Below are 18,964 nucleotides of genomic sequence, written 5' to 3' on the forward strand. Positions count from 1 at the left end.
GCCGACAAGGTTATAGGCCTTAATACAAACCAGGGAAAGTGTAACGTGCCCTGAGGCTGGAGGCGGCTAAGGCCCTTATTGTATTCAAGAAGTTCAAGCGCAGCAGGTGGGAAAAAGACACAGTGGAAAGAGATCGCAGGAAAGCAGTCAGGTTGTACTACTTTTTTCCCTGTATTCCTAATTTTAAATAGTATCTCATAAATAAACTCTGCTTTGATTATTTGGTTAAGAGGCTTCTTAATCTTTAGTCTATCAGTTTGGGAGCAGTGTGGTGGAACTTTTTAAACGGCCCATATTAAATTTAACGAAGTCAGCCAAATAGTCAAAGGTCCCCAGTTTAGTCCTCCATAGCATCAGTCCCCCAAAATTAGGCTAGTCACCAAAAATACTTTCACAATACTCTATTCTCTCCCCCTAGGACGCTGACATCAGCCACTGGATGCCTTTCCATTACCTCTCATGACAATTAGGTCCCCCATTATTTTCTGAACCCAATATTACAGCAAGCCGCCAAATTAACTCTCCCCATACTAAATTTGGCCCTTACACGTACTGGTGCTTCCTTTTCTGTCTACTTCTAAAGTCCAAGGACACAGCCACATAAATGGTCATCAGTAGCTTGGAATTTTGGAGTCCTTACTTCCACTACTCAGATTTAAAATGGAGATGAAGAGAGAACTCACTGCTCTTCTTGCCAGGACTCTAGAAAGACAAGCTCACAGGATCATAGGTTTAGAGCTTGAAAAGACCTTAGAAGCCACTGTAGCCAAGCCTCCCATTTGACAGATGAAGAAACCAAGGCACAGAGAAGTTGTGACTTCCTACAAAAGATCACACAATAGGTGGTAATGGTGGGATTTGAACCTAGGTCCTTTGGTTCTAACTCCAGAGCACTTTTCATTACACCATACTTTAGTCTTCCCATCAAAAACTGGTGACATTTTTTTTTCCTATAGGAGCATTGCTGTATACAGTAGGCAGGTTCTATGTTACTTTTAATACAATAGCACCGCTACATCTATGTTGAGTTTTTATAGATTGTCATAGGGTCTAACCACCATATACAACATTGTATTTTTGTGGGGAATTTTGTTTCAATTTCCAAACAAATGACTTACAGTGACCTTTTGGAATATAACCCATTTTTAAGGTAAGGGATTGCCTATGTTTATTTTGCTTCCTGTAGCTGACTATATGCCTGCCTTGAAGTTTCCTCTCTGTATCCAGATATGTAGCTCATGAAGTAGAAAAAATATTCATTAAAATGCTAAGAAACATGACTTTCCTATAACATTATTCTTAGTGGAAACTCAAATGTATTCTCATGGATCCTTACAATGACTCTGCAAGATAGGAATGTCATGCATTATTATTGCTTTAAATGGAGGAAGAGGTAGCCCAGTTTAGAGGACAGATTACTGGGTGCAGAGTTAGCAAGACCAAGAGGAGCAAGTCATTTAACATGCCTATTTCCCAAATAAGCTCTTAAGATTTATATAAGTCCTAGGTAGGTGTTATAATCTGCATGAGAAGAGGGAGTTAGCACACCCAAAGTTCCTCACATTGACTAAATTATAGAGGAGACTGAGAGGAGCAGATGTTTCAAAGTCACATATGCACATCCTAGAACTGGTACAGTGCAACTCTCCCAATAGTCCACATGTTAATGAAGAATCTCCTTTTTCTGTGTATTTCTCTGTCTCTTTCTCTTTGTCTACCTGTTTCTGTCTCTCTATCTCTTTGTCTGTGTCTTTGTCTCTATCAATCTCTGTATGGCTCTGTCTCTGACTCGCTGGTTCTCTCACTGTATGTCTCTCCCTGTCTATCTGTCTTTCTTTCTTTTTTTTTCCTTTTTAGACTGTTCTTAAAATGTCATTGATATAGGGAACTTGAAGAAAGGAATGCACTTTTACTTACACAGATTTGCATTTGCTTTAGAACTTATAGTCTTAGAAAGTTGTCCATACAATTAATGACTCATAGAATTTTTAGTGCAAAGAGGTACCTGAGAGATCATCACAATATAATCTCTACATTTTAAAGAAAATTGAGGTCCAGAGATGTTAAGTGATTAAATGATATAATATTTGTAAAAGGCTTTGCAGACCTGAAAACTCTATCTAAATATTAGCCATTGTTATAATTGCTGACTTGAAGTCACATAGAATTTATATTAATCAAACAATAAACATTTATTAAGAACTTGGCATATGCTAAGCACTGAGGTTACAAAGAAAAAGCAAAGACAGTAGCTGCCCTCAAAAAGCTTACATTCATTCTAATGGAGGAGACAACCTATATATAACTAAGAACTTATGATATAAATACAGAGTAGATGGAAGGTACTCTTAGAGTGGAAAGCAGCTGGGGGAGGAGGAAGAAAAAGCCTCCTGTAGAATATTTGACTTTGAAATGAGTCAGGTAATGATTCCTACAGAAGATCTGATACCTTAACATTTTTGTAGGCCTTATCTAGCAGTGGCCCTGGATTTAGGAGGACCTGAGTTAAAATCCAGCTTCAGACACTTGACACTTACTAGCTGTGTGACCCTGGGCAGGTCCCTTAACCCTCATTGCCCTGAAAACCCCCCTCCCCAAAAAACAAATATTAAACAATAATATTAGTTCAGATTTATATAGCATAAATATCTTTTCATAGCATGCTTCTCATAGTCATCCTATTAAGTAATCTGCAAGTACCATTTTCTTTCTTTAATTAAATTTATTTTATTCTGAACTTAAGAAATAAAACAAATATTTCCATAACAGTAGAATGAAAAAAACCCAACATGATTATACATGAAACTTCAAATCTATTATGTACAACTTGCTATTCCTTTTAAATATATAATAAAATTATCATGTAACTTTCTTTTTTCCCTTTTTCTTTTCTTTCCTTCCCCTCCCTCTTTTTTTTTTTTTTGCAGGTCAATGAAGGTTAAATGACCTGTCCAGGGTCACACAGCTAGTAAGTGTCAAGTGTCTGAGGCTGGATTTGAACTCAGGTACTCCTGAACCCAGGGCCAGTGCTTTATCCACTGTGCCACCTAGCTGTCCCCCTCTATTTTCAAAATGTTACAGATAAAGAAACTGAGGAAGTAAGAGATGAATGGGTTTGTCCATAATCACCTGGCTGGTATGTGTTATAGCTAGGATTCAACCCCATGTTGAGAATGCTATTCAATATTGGTCTGAAACTGATGAAGCTGCTCAAGAAACCTATTGATATGTCTAGCCATTTAAAAGTTTAAACACTTCCACTCAATGTTGACCTCTTATTTTGGTTTGATATTAAAGGACATACTGGTGCCATGCTTCTGTGCTAAGGTCTAACTCACTACTAGGGGCAATGTGACATTATGAATAGAGTCTTGGACCTGGATTCAGGAAGACCTATGTTTGCATCCCAATTCTGACATTAACTAGCTATGTTACCATAGGCAAGTCACATAATTTCTCTGAACCTCAGTTTTATCATCTATGAAATGAGGGGTTGGACCAATTGTCCTTAAAATAACCTACCATTGGGGACAGCTAGGTGGCACAGTAGATAAAACACGGACCATGAATTCAGGAGGACCTGAGTTCAAATCTGGCCTCAGACACTTGACACTTACAAGCTGTGTGAACCTGGGCAAGTCACTTAACCCTCACTGCCCTGCAAAATGAATGAATGAAGTAAATGAAAACAAATCAACATTAATTAAAATAACCTACCATTTTTATCTCTATAATCTTATGACCATCATGTTGGCCTCATCAATTAGGTTGCTATTACTTTGCCCCTTGGCAGTCCAAATGATACCAAAAAAGCAAAGCTTAGTTATAATTTTCAACTCTCTAGCACCCTAGAAAATCTCTTAATTTGCATGGATTTGCCCTGAGACAGTACTAAAAAGCTTTTCCTTGACACTGTTGAATAACCCAAAGTATCATAATCTCTTGCACAATTCCTATTTGTCTTTAAAAATGCAATTAGCAGCACTCAGACATTCCTAGAGTATAAGAAACAACATACTTGACCTTATCAAAGCATAAGAAGAATAAACTTCTGGATGCTAATGGGCACATTTGATTGCCTACAGCTATGTTCTAGAGATGATAGTCATGCCAGAGTAGACAAGTAGCCTGTCTGACCAAACCCTTAAGTGCAATAATATTTTTTATAGGTAAAGTTATCTTTGAACCATAGCAAGGAACTAGAATCTTGTTTTTTTCTTCTATTGGGTTTTTATATTTCTTCTAATGTAAGATTTTAGGTATCATTTTTTTTAAAGGCAACATCAATGAAATCATCCAGGTATCATTTTACTCAAGAATATGAATGTTAGAAAAATATTTTTTGCATGCATCTAGTATTCTCTCATCTTTATGAAGTAAAAAAAATCAATATAAAAAGAAATTTTCTAGAACTTTACACAATGGTAGAACATAGCAGACCAAGCTTGTGGTACATAGAACAGAGAGAGTGCTTATAGGTTGGAACATCCTGTGAGATGTGGGAAGTAGTGTCATGTTGTTGGCAGAATGTGCCAGAGAGCCATCAGGTTGGGGTTCTATACTCACAGAGACAGAGATTTTCCAGAACCAGAATTTTGTAAACATGATTATTAAGACTGCAAGATGGATAGCAAATCATGCTTCTCTCTAAGGGGAGGGTTCCAGAACAAGTCAGAGAAGACAGTGTTAATTGAACCAGCAACCCAAGTTATAGCAATGGAAGAAAACCTCTCCAGAAAAATAATCAAGCTGAAGAAAAATAGTCCTTTCCCCTTTTTTCACTTTCCCCTCTTTTTTGAAATTCAATTTTAATAAAAAAATGACTGAGAAATGTTTTACTTGTTGTTTTAAAATAAGATGATGGCAGAGCTATATATACGTGAGTCCAATAGGATTTTGCTCACTGGGTCTTAGATTTAGAGCTGAAAGGAATCTTGGAGGCCATCGAGTTCAACCTTGTCATTATATGCATGAAGCAACTGAGCAAAGTGATTTGGCCCAAGTCATATTGCTAGTTAAGTATCTGAGACCAGATCTGAAAACAAGTCTTCTTAACACCAAGTCGAGTGTACCATCTAGTATACTATTCTGCCTTTCCCTAGGAGATGATATTGTACAGTGGGAAGAGCTCTGGTTTTGGAGTCAAAGAACCTGAATTCAACCCCTCACACTAAGACCTACCATCTGTACAATTTGGGGGCATTTAACAACTCCAGGTTTTAACTTCTTCATCTATAAAATGAGAGATTGTCCTCAAAGGCCTTTGAAGTCCCTTCTAGTTCTCAAACTATGATCATTTCCTCTTGGTAGAACCTCTACTACATACCCACATATCCTTGACAAGAATGGATTCTCCTCTGTACATCCACTTTCTAGGTGTCAGAACTCCTCCTTATGGCTCTGTATAGTGGTGGTCATTTGTATTATATAAACCTGTCCTACTTTATGCCTATTTACCCATTTTAAATCTTTTACCATTCTATACTGTAGGAGTGGTATCAGTGGGTCTGACTTGGAAAGGACTTCTTTGGAGATGTTTTGTTTTTTTCCTCCCTCTGCAGTACCACATACCCAGGGAACTAAGGAGGAGGAGGAGGGAAATAACTCAAGCTGTTTTTCCAAATGAACTTTCTGTGGTCCTAAATATAGCTAGGCTAAAAGTGGCAAGGTTTAGAACTAAGAAGTATTTCCCTGGGGGCATCCCTCAATTGGAAATCTTTCTGTGGAATTGCACGCCCGTGTGTGTGTGTGTGTGTGTGTGCGTGTGTGTGTGCGCGTGTGTGTGTGCGCGTGTGTGTGCGTGTGTGTGCGTGTGTGTGTGTGTGTGTGTGTGTGTGTGTGTGTGTGTGTGTGTTGGGGGTAGGGGGCTGAAGCAGAAGAATCTTTTGTTTTTATTCTCATTTTGTTCATCTCAAATGCTGGTGATTATTTCTGTGGGAAAATGCATTGAGAGTTCAAGACGACCGACTTACTATGACCCCTTGGAAGACAATCTATTTTTAAATTGGGAACTGCCTGTATTCCTTTTTCATTTCATTGCATATGGGAAATTGAATTTTTAAAAGACAAGCTAAATTTGTTTTATCATTACATGGTAATTGCTGTTTTGTGACTTGGAAGAAAACCTTATTGTAAGAGGCAATTGTTAGGAACTTTCTTTTCATTTTGCAAATACTTTAAGGTATTTAAATGTAGTAGCATTAAGTAGGAATTCCTTTATTAAACACATTAAAATTATATTGATGTTTATCTCAGTGAAGTTGTGCAGAAAGTGCTCTAAAGAGACCTGCATTTTTCTATCTATGAAAAATCAGCTGATGTACCCAACAGCCTGTTAGATGTCTCTACTTGTATGTCATGGAGGTACCTCAAGCTCAACATATCCAAAACGTAACATGTCACATTTTACTATCTTATCCTTCATTGCATCCTTTCTGCAACCTTGAGTAATTCTGTTGAAGGTACCACCAAACTTCAAGTCATCCAGTTTTCGTAAGGAATTAATTGTGATTTGGGGTTTCCATGACCCCATCTTTGCTTCATTATGGTCAGACTGAAAAAGTGTAATCTTTTTTTTGTTTGTTTGTTTGTTTGTTTGTTTTGTAGGGCAATGAGGGTTAAGTGACTTGCCCAAGGTCACACAGCTAGTAAGTGTCAAGTGTCTGAGGCTGGATTTTAACTCAGGTCCTCCTGAATCCAAGGCCAGTGCTTTATCCACTGCACTACCTAGCCGCCCCAAAAGTGTAATCTTGAAAAGCCTAAGAAAAGATGGGTGTGTACTTAGAGAGATAATAGAACAAACAAAAGTAACTCTGATTAGATTTGCCATGTATATTAGGTGGGACTGAACAACACAAATAACATTTATTGAGTCAAAGTATCCAATAAAGTACCTAAGCCCCATCTAGGAGTTCCCCCACACTCACATGGGCATGACCAAATTATAATGGGGACAACCCAGGTGGTATGTTGAACCAGTTGGAGACTCAACAGGGTGAAGAACCTCCCTTCCTGTGGGATAGGAAGGAAGGGGAAGAGAGAACTCTGAGAGGGATAGGAAGGAAGGAAGGAAGGAAGGAAGGAAGGAAGGAAGGAAGGAAGGAAGGAAGGAAGGAAGGAAGGAAGGAAGGAAGGAAGGAAGGAAGGAAGGAAGGAAGGGAGGGAGGGAGGGAGGAAGGGAGGGAGGGAGAGAGGGAGAGAGGGAGAGAGGGAGAGAGGGAGAGAGGGAGAGAGGGGGAGAGGGGGAGAGGGGGAGAGGGGGAGAGGGGGAGAGGGGGAGGAGCTGGTGGTGGTAGTTGACCTTTGGACCAAACCAGGAGACACTACACAGCTGATTCTCCTTAGAACTGCAGATTCCAGGTGGTGGTTAGTTTGTGTTGTTGAATCAAGGAGGCTGGCTCATTAGGCCAGCTGAGCTGGAAACAAGTTTAGGGTTTGAGTCAGTTTTAGTTCCAGCCAAGCTGTTCTGAGTAGCTGAGGAAGCAGAGCTTATTCGAGGTACCTGGGGGCCTTTTTACCTTAGAGATTTAGATTCTAACAATCTGGGAAATGGGTCATATTTTCCCCTTCCTCTATCCCCTTTCTTGTTGTCCCAGGCTCCATTAACTACACTTGTGTTGTAAATATTGTTCCCATTAATAAAACCTGATTTGTTTGTGGGAAAGAGGCTGTTAATCTCCTTTCTTATCAGTTTGAGAGAATTAACTAAAGAAAAGGCAGTTTGGAAGACAGGAAACTCTGGACCTAGAGGTCTCCCATTATTTTCTGAACCTCAATATTACAGCAAGCCACCCAATTAACTCTCCCCATACTGAATTTGGCCCATACAGTTTGCAACCTCAAAGTCATCCTTCTTCCTTCTTTACTACTTCCCATCCCACCATCCAATAGTCAGGGATTGATTCTATACATCTCCTCTATTTATTTCCTTTTCTCCAATCACTTGTGAATTTCTTCCATTATCACCTCTTGCCTCATCATTGCAGTAGCCTTATCATTGGTCTACTATATCTACTTACTTTTCTCCTGGATCCATCTTCAAAAGAGCTACCAAATTGATGTTCCCAAAATACGAGATCTGAATATATCACTTCCCTGCTCAAAAATCAATGGTAACTCCCTCTAGGATAGAGGCAGCTAGGCAGCACAGTCAATAGAGAGCTGGGCCTGGAATAAGTGAGATCTAAGTTCAAACTCCCCTCAGATACTTACTAGCTGTATGACCCCAGGCAAATCACCTAACCTCTATTTGCCCCAGTTTTCCCAACTGTAAATTGGGGATAGTAAAAGTACCTACCTCAAAGGGTTGTTGGAAAGATCAAGTATGATAATATTTGTAAAGTATTTAGAACAATGCCTGGTAAATAGTAGGTGCTAAAAGAAAGATTATTCCCTTCCCTCCCCTGACCCACCCCCCAAGTTGATATACAAAATTCCCAGATCATTCAAAGCCCTCTACAATATGGCTCTCACCTACCTTTTCAATCTTTTTATATTACTTCTATTCACACTTTCTGCTTTAGTCATTAGTGAAATTGTTTTCATTTAGTTAATGTAACATAAGTTGATTATTTGCTGGTGAATCAGAGTGCTAATAGCTAAATCTGCTTAGTACAGTGTTTAGCACACATTGAGTATTTAATTCATGCTCATTCATTCCTTCATTCATCCCACCCAGCACAGTAACTTGGATATTGTAAGCACATAATAAATGTCTGTTGAGCTGAATGTTGCTGATGAAAATTCCTAAGTAAAGAAGTACATGTAGAAAAAGAAACAGAGATCTAGCATTTTCATAAAAGTGGTGACAGGGCTATATTATATTTACCTGTATTAACTGTCAAGAGCAATATGAATCATGAGCTCTACCAAAGTTTAAATCTTGACACACAAAGTTATAGGACTAGATATGTTAAGAAAGAAGCAGTGAGCTACAGTGTTTGGAGCCTTGAATTTAGTGTCAGAGGACTTAGGTTTGAAAATTATAATTTACCCATCAGAAATTAAGCTATTGCTATAAATAGGTCTTGGTTTATTATTTTGTTTATTGGCTAGATGTAAAAAAGTGCTAATATTGTAGGTTAGGCTTAAAAGTGTGTACAGACATTTCCTCCCAATAGTCTGTTTACTAGCCCTCCCCTTGTATTGTTCTATAAACATTGTTTAGACCTAGCAGGAGTGTAGTAGAAGGCTGGGAAAATGAGTTCTTACCAGACTGGAGACCTGGCAATACTAGGCAAAGGAAGAGGAAAAGGGGGAGAAGGAAGAGCAGGAAGAGGAGGAGAAGGAGGAGGAGCAGAAGGATGAGGAGGAGGAAGAGGCAGAGGCAGAGGCAGAAAAAGAACTGTCATTTACATAGCACTATAATATTTACAAAGTGCCCATTATCTCATTAGAGCTTCACAATAGACCTCGGAGGGGCCAGGGGTGAAGGAGAAATCTGATTGAAATACCAACTTGATCCAAATAACCTCAGTCATCAAGAACTTCAATGCCAAGATAGGCCAAACTCCAGTCTCTCCTTTGCCAAGATTCCACTTAGGGCAGTACTGCATATCATTGAGATAGTGAAGGTTCCTAGGCATGACTCCATATGGCTTAATAGTGTCTCTTTACTCACTGAGACTTGAGATATGAGTCTCTCCTATTTCCTTTTATGGAAAAATTAAACTATTTTTTATTTGGAGCCTTATGGGTCCTAGTGCTTATGAGGTGAACTAACGATTACCCTTAGGGAGATGTTGAGCATTGAATTTCTCAGCTTCTACTAGGGTAGAGTCAATGAGCTATAGATAATCAAGGTTTTGAAAGTTTACTCAGGTCCTCCATGTCAGGTGGGAGACTCTAACAGTAGGGATTGTTATTGTTCAGTTGTTTCCTTCATGTCTGATTCTTCATTACCCCATTTGGGGTTTTCTTGGCAAAGATACCATAGTGGTTTGCCATTTCCTTTTCCAGCTCATTTACAGATGAAGAAACTAAGGCAAACAGGGTTAAGTGACTTGCCAAGGGTCACATAGCTAGTAAAGTGTCCAAGGCCAGATTTATTCTCACTTCAGGCCCAGGATGCTACCCACTGTACCACCTAGCTTCCCCAGAACAAGGGCTAACCTTAAATTAAACAAAGGGCTGCATCTCTGAAATTGTTATATATTGCTACTAGTTGCAATCTCTAAGTACAAATTTGATCCCTTTTCCACATGCAATCCTTAACATAACATATAAATAATAACGTGGAAGAGGGAGTGAAAGATTTGGAGTCATATAACTTGGGTTCACATTCTCCATCAGATATTGATTATCTGTGTGACTTTGGGCAGGTCACTAGGACTTAGTTTCCTTATCTGTAAAATGAGGGAGTTAAATGATAGAATAGTTTCCAAGAGTCCCTGCCTGTTCTTCATTTGTGTTTCTACAAATCAATCCATCTCCCCAATAAAAACAAAACAAAAAAAATCGTCCCCAATTTATCCAGTTCTTCTACTTAGCACTCATATGAAATGAGTATTGAGTCATTTTACCATTTTCCCCTCTCTGGACACACTCCAATATGCATATGGGCTTCCTAAAATGAAGTATCCAGAACCAAAAGCAATTATCTACATATTCTCTGACCAGGTCCAAGAATGATAAGATTTGGAAGGGAAGGACTTTTGGGAAAGTTTCATGGAAAAGGAACCCAAGTTAGACCTTAAAAAGAAGGAGAGACATAGACAGACAGATAGACATATTAACATAAATAGACACAGACACAGAGATAGAGAAAGGCAGACATAGAGATGGGAATCAGGGACATAGAGTGAAGGTTCTAGATCATATATTTGTGTTACTCAAGAGCAGCTTCATGCTATACCTACTAACAAAAGGAGAACATTGGACACGATTTTGAGTCTGAAACCTCATTTGAACCAGCTAGCCATACATGTTACCTCTGTTGTTTTGTTTTGTTTTGTTTTGCAGCAGCTGTGTGGTTTCAGCTATGACCACTAGAGGTCACACTAACACATCAATTGTTAACATAAACACCAGGGCTAAAGCAGGCTTCATTTCTCCCTCTAAGCAGGGAGTAAGTAGCTTCAGGGTTTGGCTTATACAATGAGACAAAAATAAAGCTATAGAGAATTCAAATATGAAAATCCTAATGGCGCTGACTAAAGATTTTCTTGAGTGTACTCTTTGAGGGACTTAGATAATAGAAGGTAAGGATGTTTTCTCTGTTATAAATAATAGAGTTAGGGGCAGCTAGGTGGCGCAGTGGATAGAGCACTGGCCCTGGAGTCAGGAGGACCTGAGTTCAAATGCGGCCTCAGACACTTAACACTTACTAGCTGTGTGACCCTGGGCAAGTCACTTAACCCCAATTGCCTCACTAAATAAATAAATAAATAATAGAGTTAGTGCAATGGGATGAAGATTGGAATTGGAATCAGAAGACCTAGGTTCAAATTCCATCTCTGCTACTTGCCCAAGGAGCAAGTGATTTCATCTCTTGGTGTTTCCTCATCTTTATAATGAGGGTTTGAACTACATGACCTCTTAGGTTCCTTCTATCTCTAACCTTATCATCCCATGATTTTACTTTATTTTATTTATTTGGTTTTGGCAGGGTAATGAGGGTTAAGTGACTTGCCCAGGGTCACACTGCTACTAAGTGTCAAGTGTCTGAGGCCGGATTTGAACTCAGGTCCTCCTGAATCCACTTCATCCACTATGCTGTCTAGCTGCCCCAATGCCATGATTTTATGAGAGGTCTTGCAAATCCCATAAAAAATGGCCCTAAATGCCTTTGTCTTCTTCCCACGCTACAATACCAGAGGAAGAAAAAAATCAATTTGGTAAAATTCTATTTATCTGAGTGTTTCTCAAAATGGCTCTAAGGGACACAATAATGAGCTCTATTGACTTACAATGCCTTTTCCTTACAACAGCCCTGTGAAGTAGGGGGTACAAGTATTTTTAATCACAATTTTAAAGATGGGGAAACTGAGGCCCAGGCAAAGAGTGCTGAATCTGAATTTAGAGGACTTATATTCAAATGCATAGTTCTGGTATTTATCACCTGGCTGATCTTTGGCAAATCATGTAACCTCTCTAAGCCTCAATTCTTCCATTTGTAAAATGAGTCTTGGACTAAGTGATTATAAAGGTCCCTTTTAGATCTTAAATCTATGATCCTAATGTTATTTTCTCAGTTAAATAACTTACTTAAGGTTTCATAGTGTGTGGTAAAAACCAATATTGAAAGCTACTGATAAATGTGGCAATGAGACAATTAGCAATATAGTAAGAGGGAGTTATTTTTAATCTCAGGAAAAACTGTATTAAGCAGTTGCTTGAAGCTAAAAGATATTTAGTTTGCTTATCAAAAAGCTATAGAATTGTAATATTGAAAATTAGAGGTAGGAAATAGTAAAGAGGATATCATTACTGGTGTTTAGAAAATAACACAAAAATATTTAGTCATTTGGTTAGAATATGGATTAAAAGCCCCCCAAAACAAATTAAATGTTGCTGTTTGCACAGGCAAAGAAATAACCCATTCCTGAGAATTTACAATAAAAAACTAAGCTCAAAATTGGGAAATAGTAAAATGAACACTTCCATTAGAATCTTGGATTGTCTGGCCAAGTTGGTGAATTCTGACTTTTTGGAGGACTTCAAGTAGACCCTGAACAACGCCCCTTTGGTATGCTACAGTGGGGATTCCTTTCATGTATGAGTTGTACTAAATGGCTACTAAGGTTCCTTCTGGTTCTCAAGTTTTGTGATTCTGTGAATAGTAAGATTTGAAAACTGAATGCAATCTTGTAAATTATATTTTCCAATCTTTTCAATTTATAGATGAAAAAATGAGGGCCAGAGAAATGAAGTGATTTGTTCAATTCAGACACCTAATTAGCAGCAGAGCCAAGACAAGAACCCAATCCTTTGGACTCTCAATGTTGTTTCTCTTCTTGTTCATGTTCTTTTTGTTCTTGTTCTTGTTCTCCATCATCATCATCATCGTCGTCGTCGTCATTGTCATCTTTCTCTGACTCCTCCTTTTCCTTTTCTTATTTCTCCCTCTCATCCTCCTCCTCCCCCTTCGTTTAACTGGATGTCCCTATTTCTCCCAGGCCTAATTCCAGCCCTGATCCCATTACTGATTATTATGGAACTTTTGAGCTAGGCTATTTCCAACATGAGCTTGTTCTACTCTTCTTAGACAGCCCAGTGACTCTCCCAGGTAGTTACCATATTGATGCCCTACAATGCAGACATCCTATTGGTTTAGCCCACTGTATCTCATAACTCATCATTCTCAGCCTCCTTGGTAAAAGGGAGTTATAGACATATGCTACCATGCCTGCCTGTTCCCTTCTTTCCAATGCTCTGTGCTACTGGATGTTAATAATCCCCACTATGTACAGACATGCTCACAAGTCCATCCTTTAATAAAGTACTTTCCTCTGGCCAGAGGCATCATTAGAGCCAGGGCACAGAATGAAAGCTCACTGTGGCAAAAATCACTGTCATTGGCCCTTGCCATGTTCCCTGAGGTTCATGGCCTGGCCTAAGCAGTTCTCTGGTTGTGGGTAGGAGAGAGTACAAGGATGCTGATGTGGGCTTCTGAGGAACAGCTATTTCCTTCAAATAAATTGCCTCCCCAAAGCCCAGAGTACAATATCTATGGCTTTTGAATTTTAGAATTGATTGTAATCTTCAACATTAAGTTAAAATATAATTGCTAACATTTCTTTTTCCTTTTTTTTTTTTGCAGGGCAATGGGGGTTATGTGACTTGCCCAGGGTCAAACAGCTAGTAAGTGTCAAGTGTCTGAGGCCGGATTTGAACTCAGTTCCTCCTGAATCCAGGGCCGGTGCTTTATCCACTGTGACACCTAGCTGCCCCCTCTTTTTCCTTTTAAAAAATAAAATTACTTCTATACTATTGTTTGGAGAGGTAGATTAGAGTAGGAGGAAAGAGTTTCAGGGTCCGATTCTGGCACATATAACATTAGCTCATGAATTGATAAATATTTAAGTGCCATCCTATGTGTCAGCCACTATTCTATGCCAAAGAATCATAGCTTTAGAGCTAGAAGAGACTCTGAAAGCCATACAGTCCAGCACTCTCCACCAACACCCCATTTTTATAGGTGAAGTCCCAGAAAAAATAAGTGACTCATGCAAGGTAGTAAGTAACCAAGATGGGATTGGAAGTTGGGTCATCTACACCTTCACTGTGATCACACAAAAGACTTGTAAACAGCAGCATATATTCTCCATGTGCTTCCAAACCCATGGACTATATTTTCAGATGCCAATATTTACTGGAGAGTTCTTTCTAAAGTCACATATACCTTATTTCTAATTAGCTCAGGGACTGAAAATAGAACTTCTATTCCCTGGTAAAGTAAGAATCATTGACTGCCTCCAACACAGGGTAGAAAATATAAGAACTAAAATCAAGTCACTAAATCTTCATAGAGAGATCTGCTTCCTAAACTTTGCACTTTGTTCATTTCCCTGTAGAGATGCCCAGTCTCAATGAAAAGAGCTGTTCCTACAACTGTGAGTTCCCAGTATCCATAATTCCCAGTGCTTCCCCTTCTTCCTTTGCAGTTAAGGGTAGGGTTATGATGGGACCACAAGCTAATAGGGGAAGTGGATAGAATAAAACAGTGATGAAATGTTCTCTCTCCTCTTCTCTCCTCAGTTCTCTCTTTCATCAACTTGTTTCTCTTTTGAAAAAGCAGACCGACTATAGAGAGCACAACCAATTCCTTATTTAGCCTGAGAAGTGAAGTTTAACAGGCCAAGCCAGGGGTATGTTATAGTCACCTCATACAGGCTTCTGAAAGCCCATTGCTCAATTTTTCAGGATGAGCATTTCCACCTCAGACGGGATGGGTTTATTGTTTTGTTGATTGTCTAGATCTAAGAAAGTGCTGGAGAAAAAGTTAAATAATTCAGATTAAACTTAAAAGTATGTCAAAAGTAACACATTAAATGAAGTAATATTTATATATGTAAAAGGCATTTAGTTTACTTATCAAACTGTAGATTGCAATATTGAAAATTAGAAGTAGGAAAGGATTACAAAAATATTTAGTAATTATTAGAGTATGAATTAGAAACCCTACAAAGCAAGTTAAATGTTGCAAAGTAAGTAAATGTATTTTACATACACATAACAAAAATGTTTGTCTTTTTGGAGAGCTGGTTGATAAACATGTATCAACACACTCTAGCCCATGACTGCATTATGACAGGAGCAGAAATTGATGTCAAGGATGAACTTATTGCAAAGATAAGTTAACTACCTGCTGAAGTAATTTCAAGGCAGTTTCTCTTAAAGCCATTTTTGTTTTGGTAAAAAAAATAAAAATAGGGGCACCTAGGTGGCGCAGTGGATAGAGCACCGGCCCTGGAATCAGGAATCCCTAAGTTCAAATCCGGCCTCAGACACTTAACACTTACTAGCTGTGTGACCCTGGGCAAGTCACTTAACCCCAATTGCCTCACTAAAAAAAAAATAATAAAAATAAAAAAAAAATTATGTGTCCTGACAGGAAAAGCAGACAAGGCTAGGCATGGAGAGATCTGAGTTTTGTTTACTGGTCTGCCAGTGATTTAGCCAATCATAGGCCAAGAATTTATCAATTACTTTCTGTGGTCCAGACTTTGTGCTAATCTCTGGACAAACAAAGATAAAAAACAGTCCCTATCTTCAAGAAGTTCATATGTAATGGGGTGGGGGGGGGCAAGAGTGGGTTGAGGAGATAATCAATAAAAAACTACTCACGTCGGGCAAACATTTAAACTACCTAAGCCTCAGTTCGTCCATCAGAATATGAGTACATGTTTCCTACTTATCTTGTGTATGAATGTGCCAAGGGGCAAAAAGCAAGATGTTACTTACAAGATATTGTTATTTTGCTAGGCAGTAAGTCAAGGGAGTTGAAGACTAGTCTTAGAAACAGAAAAACCTGGGTTCAAATCCCACAACTAACAAATAGGGACTATGTTACTATGGTTAAAGTCACTTAGTCGCTTTATCCAGCCACTTAATCTCTTTATCCTAAAAAGGAATAAGTCATTGATGGCATTCCCTATATGCTTGAAAGAAATCACAAGTCTGTCTGCCTCCTTATTCTTCCCGGCCCCCCCCCAACAAAAGTTAAAAACAAACTAAAACAAAAGAACTTTCAGTCAGACTAAAGTCCTTTATTTTGTCCTCTTCTTCCCCTTTCAAAGTCCTATACTACCATCATTTTTCTGTGCAAAGAGATTCCGTTTGCCAATGTTGTTTCTAAGCTGATTCAGACTCACATGGAGACCTGGGGAAAATACCCTCTGAGCCTCCATATATATTATAGTTTAGTAGCTCCTACAGACAGCCCAGCAAGAGTTTCAAATGAATCTTTCATTTCTGGTCCAAACTTTCTTTTGTGAACATTTAGACTCCTATTATTCATTTATTCACCAAACAAACTCCTCAGCAGCCCCGAGGTCTCATTGTGTCTCCATGCATTTATTCTATGGTATCAAAGGTTAAAACTTGGATTGCAATCTGAGGAGGAAATTAATTCACTGATTAAAAAAAAAAGCTGCAGTTTAAGCAACACACATTTAAATATCTGACAAGCATGAGGAGATGTATTTCTGATAAAAAAAATCCTCTTTTCCCCATTTAAAATTTAAAACAGCTGCAATTTCTTCCACCCTATAGAGCCAAGGGAAACAGCATGAATTCTTAAGTAGGGAGCTGGGCTCTGCACTGCAGTGTCCACTTCTAGAACAAAAGAATGAGAGTCTGCACTGGGAAAACACCCGCCTGTCAACTGGTTGCTTAAGGCACAGCTGTACCTTGTTTCTATTGGAAACTGGGCCGGGGGTGGGGGAGTCTGCTCTGTCTTTGCTTTTAGGAACTTAGTCCTCTAAATAGTCTTCAAAAGAGGGAATTACATATACTCGTTCCTGTCTAACCTTCCAGCCAAGAAACAAAAATAAACAACAAATAACAATTGTACAACAGCAAACACCCATCCAATCCACAAATTAATTAGTGCCCAGAAGCTCTTGTGCCCTAATGCAATGACCTGTGGAACATCTGAAAGATTTAATTTCCAGTTTAATAGGCTTTTACATAATCCCTTTGTTTAGCATTAGATGAGGGGGTGAGAGGGGAGTAAGCCCCTGGAGAGGAGAAGACCCATCTTGAATCCTTTGCTCTCCAAAAGTGTTCCCAAGCCTCACAGAAAGGGGAGATGGTAGTGGATATGGGATAGGGGAAATCAGAAGGAAAATGGCATCTTTGACTTTCCTAAGGAAGTTCAATTTTCTTCCTCCCTTAGCTTCTACTGAGGTACAGACTTGGAGGAGGTATATGGCCTACCCAGTACCGAATGACCTCAAGTAAAGACAGCAACGGCAACTCTGATTTTTCCAAAGCAGAAGGGAAGTAGGGGTTTGAGGGAGGAGAAGAAAAGAAGGCAATAAATGGGCTTAGGGCAAAGAGAAGGTGACCTCAGGTATCTTTCTGGATTTACTGATCTTTTTTTTTTCTTTTTTCTTTTGCTCTCCTCACCTTTTGGTCCCGGTAAAACCGTGTGTGTGGAGCAGACGTCAGGAGGAGGACGGCTGTCAACGTTGAGACAGAGGATCTGAATTTGGAAAAGAAACAGCAGGAGGAGGGTGAGTGTATGTCTTCCCAGTCGGGCTCCCAAGCCATTCATCTCTGTGGTCCCTCAAGAAGCTGCGTTCAAATGTTCCAAACAAACAGCTTGATTTTAAAAATAAAACCTTCTGCTTTCGGGAAGAAAATGAAGTATTTGGAGCTTGTATTCCCAAGGGACTCCAAGAAACAAGAAACTGGGATACCCTGGATTGTTTACTTTCTCAGTTTTCTGCAGAGAGAGTACATTGTCCAGACTGTTTGTTTTAAAGTGACAACTGTTTATTGTAACCTATCTCAAAACTAGAAGATAATGGCCCTGGTCGGAAGAAATGTTTCAGGGAATATAGGCCCTGGTTTTTCTGTCCGTTAGGTCCTGAGATCTCAGATGCTGACATCTGAGTGTAAGGGGTTGTTCCAGCAATTATATGTATCTTGTTTATGTTTAAGCAAATGAACTTGTGTCCTTTAAAATAGTTTGTAGATGTGTCATTGCTAAGAGACTCTTCATGAGAGAACACATAATTTTGCTTTCTTTAACCACCAGTCATGATGGCTTTGCCTGCTGATGTTGTTATTGCTTGTTGTTAATTTAATTCTGTGTGGCATCTTGGCACTGGGCTGGGAGGTTGAAAGCCTGGGTTCTAGTCTCAGCTTTGTGCCTCACCAGCTGTGTGACCTTGGGCATCTAAAAATGAAGACTCTGGGCAAAAATCCCAGACAGAAGCAAACTTAAATACCATCTAGACCTACCCTCTCATTTTATGGATGAGGAAACTGAGTCGCAGGGAATTGAAAGACTTGCCCAAGGTCACACAGAGAGTAAATGGCAGACCTGAAAGTTGAACCCAGGCCCTCGGATTCCAAATTCATTGATCTTTCCACTTGCCACTCACATGGCTGATGTTTTGTGCTGAGTCCAAATGGAGGTCCTTATAAATGGAGAAGTCCTACTTGTGATCTTTGTCCATACTAAGGAAGTTTAGCTTTCAACCTTTTTGTAGATGGCATTGTGCTAATTGCATCCAGTCCCAGAATACTAAAAGAGCTTATTTGGTGAAGTCCCAGGCCACTCAAAGCTTCTCTAAAATAAGTAAGAAGATGAGATGGCTTTATGACCATGCCTTTCTCAAGGAACTTGATGGATAGTCCCAGGACTGGACGTATAAAGGCTAGGTTTAGTCAGAGGGATCCTTAAGGCACAACCATGGTTACAATCACCAGAAGCTTTATCATTCTTCCTTTATATCTTTTCTTTTTTGTTTGTTTGTTTTTGTTTATTGGTGAGGCATTTGGGGTTGTGACT

At 39.2% G+C, this 18,964-nt stretch overlaps 1 protein-coding gene across 2 annotated transcripts in view; it reads right to left on the reverse strand.

Moving 5' to 3' along the window:
* COLEC10 (collectin subfamily member 10) overlaps positions 1–17,870 on the reverse strand; it is a 57,832-nt gene extending 39,962 nt beyond the window's left edge. For both annotated transcript variants that reach the window (XM_043963641.1, XM_043963555.1), the window contains exon 1: positions 17,572–17,870. In XM_043963641.1, the coding sequence (XP_043819576.1) occupies positions 17,572–17,719 (148 nt within the window). In that variant the 5' untranslated portion in view covers positions 17,720–17,870. The remainder of the gene's footprint in view (positions 1–17,571) is intronic.
* Between the last annotated feature and the right edge of the window lie 1,094 nt (positions 17,871–18,964).

The sequence above is a fragment of the Dromiciops gliroides genome, chromosome 1 (genome assembly GCF_019393635.1).
Source record: "Dromiciops gliroides isolate mDroGli1 chromosome 1, mDroGli1.pri, whole genome shotgun sequence".
In the NCBI taxonomy this organism is placed as follows: Eukaryota; Metazoa; Chordata; class Mammalia; order Microbiotheria; family Microbiotheriidae; genus Dromiciops; species Dromiciops gliroides.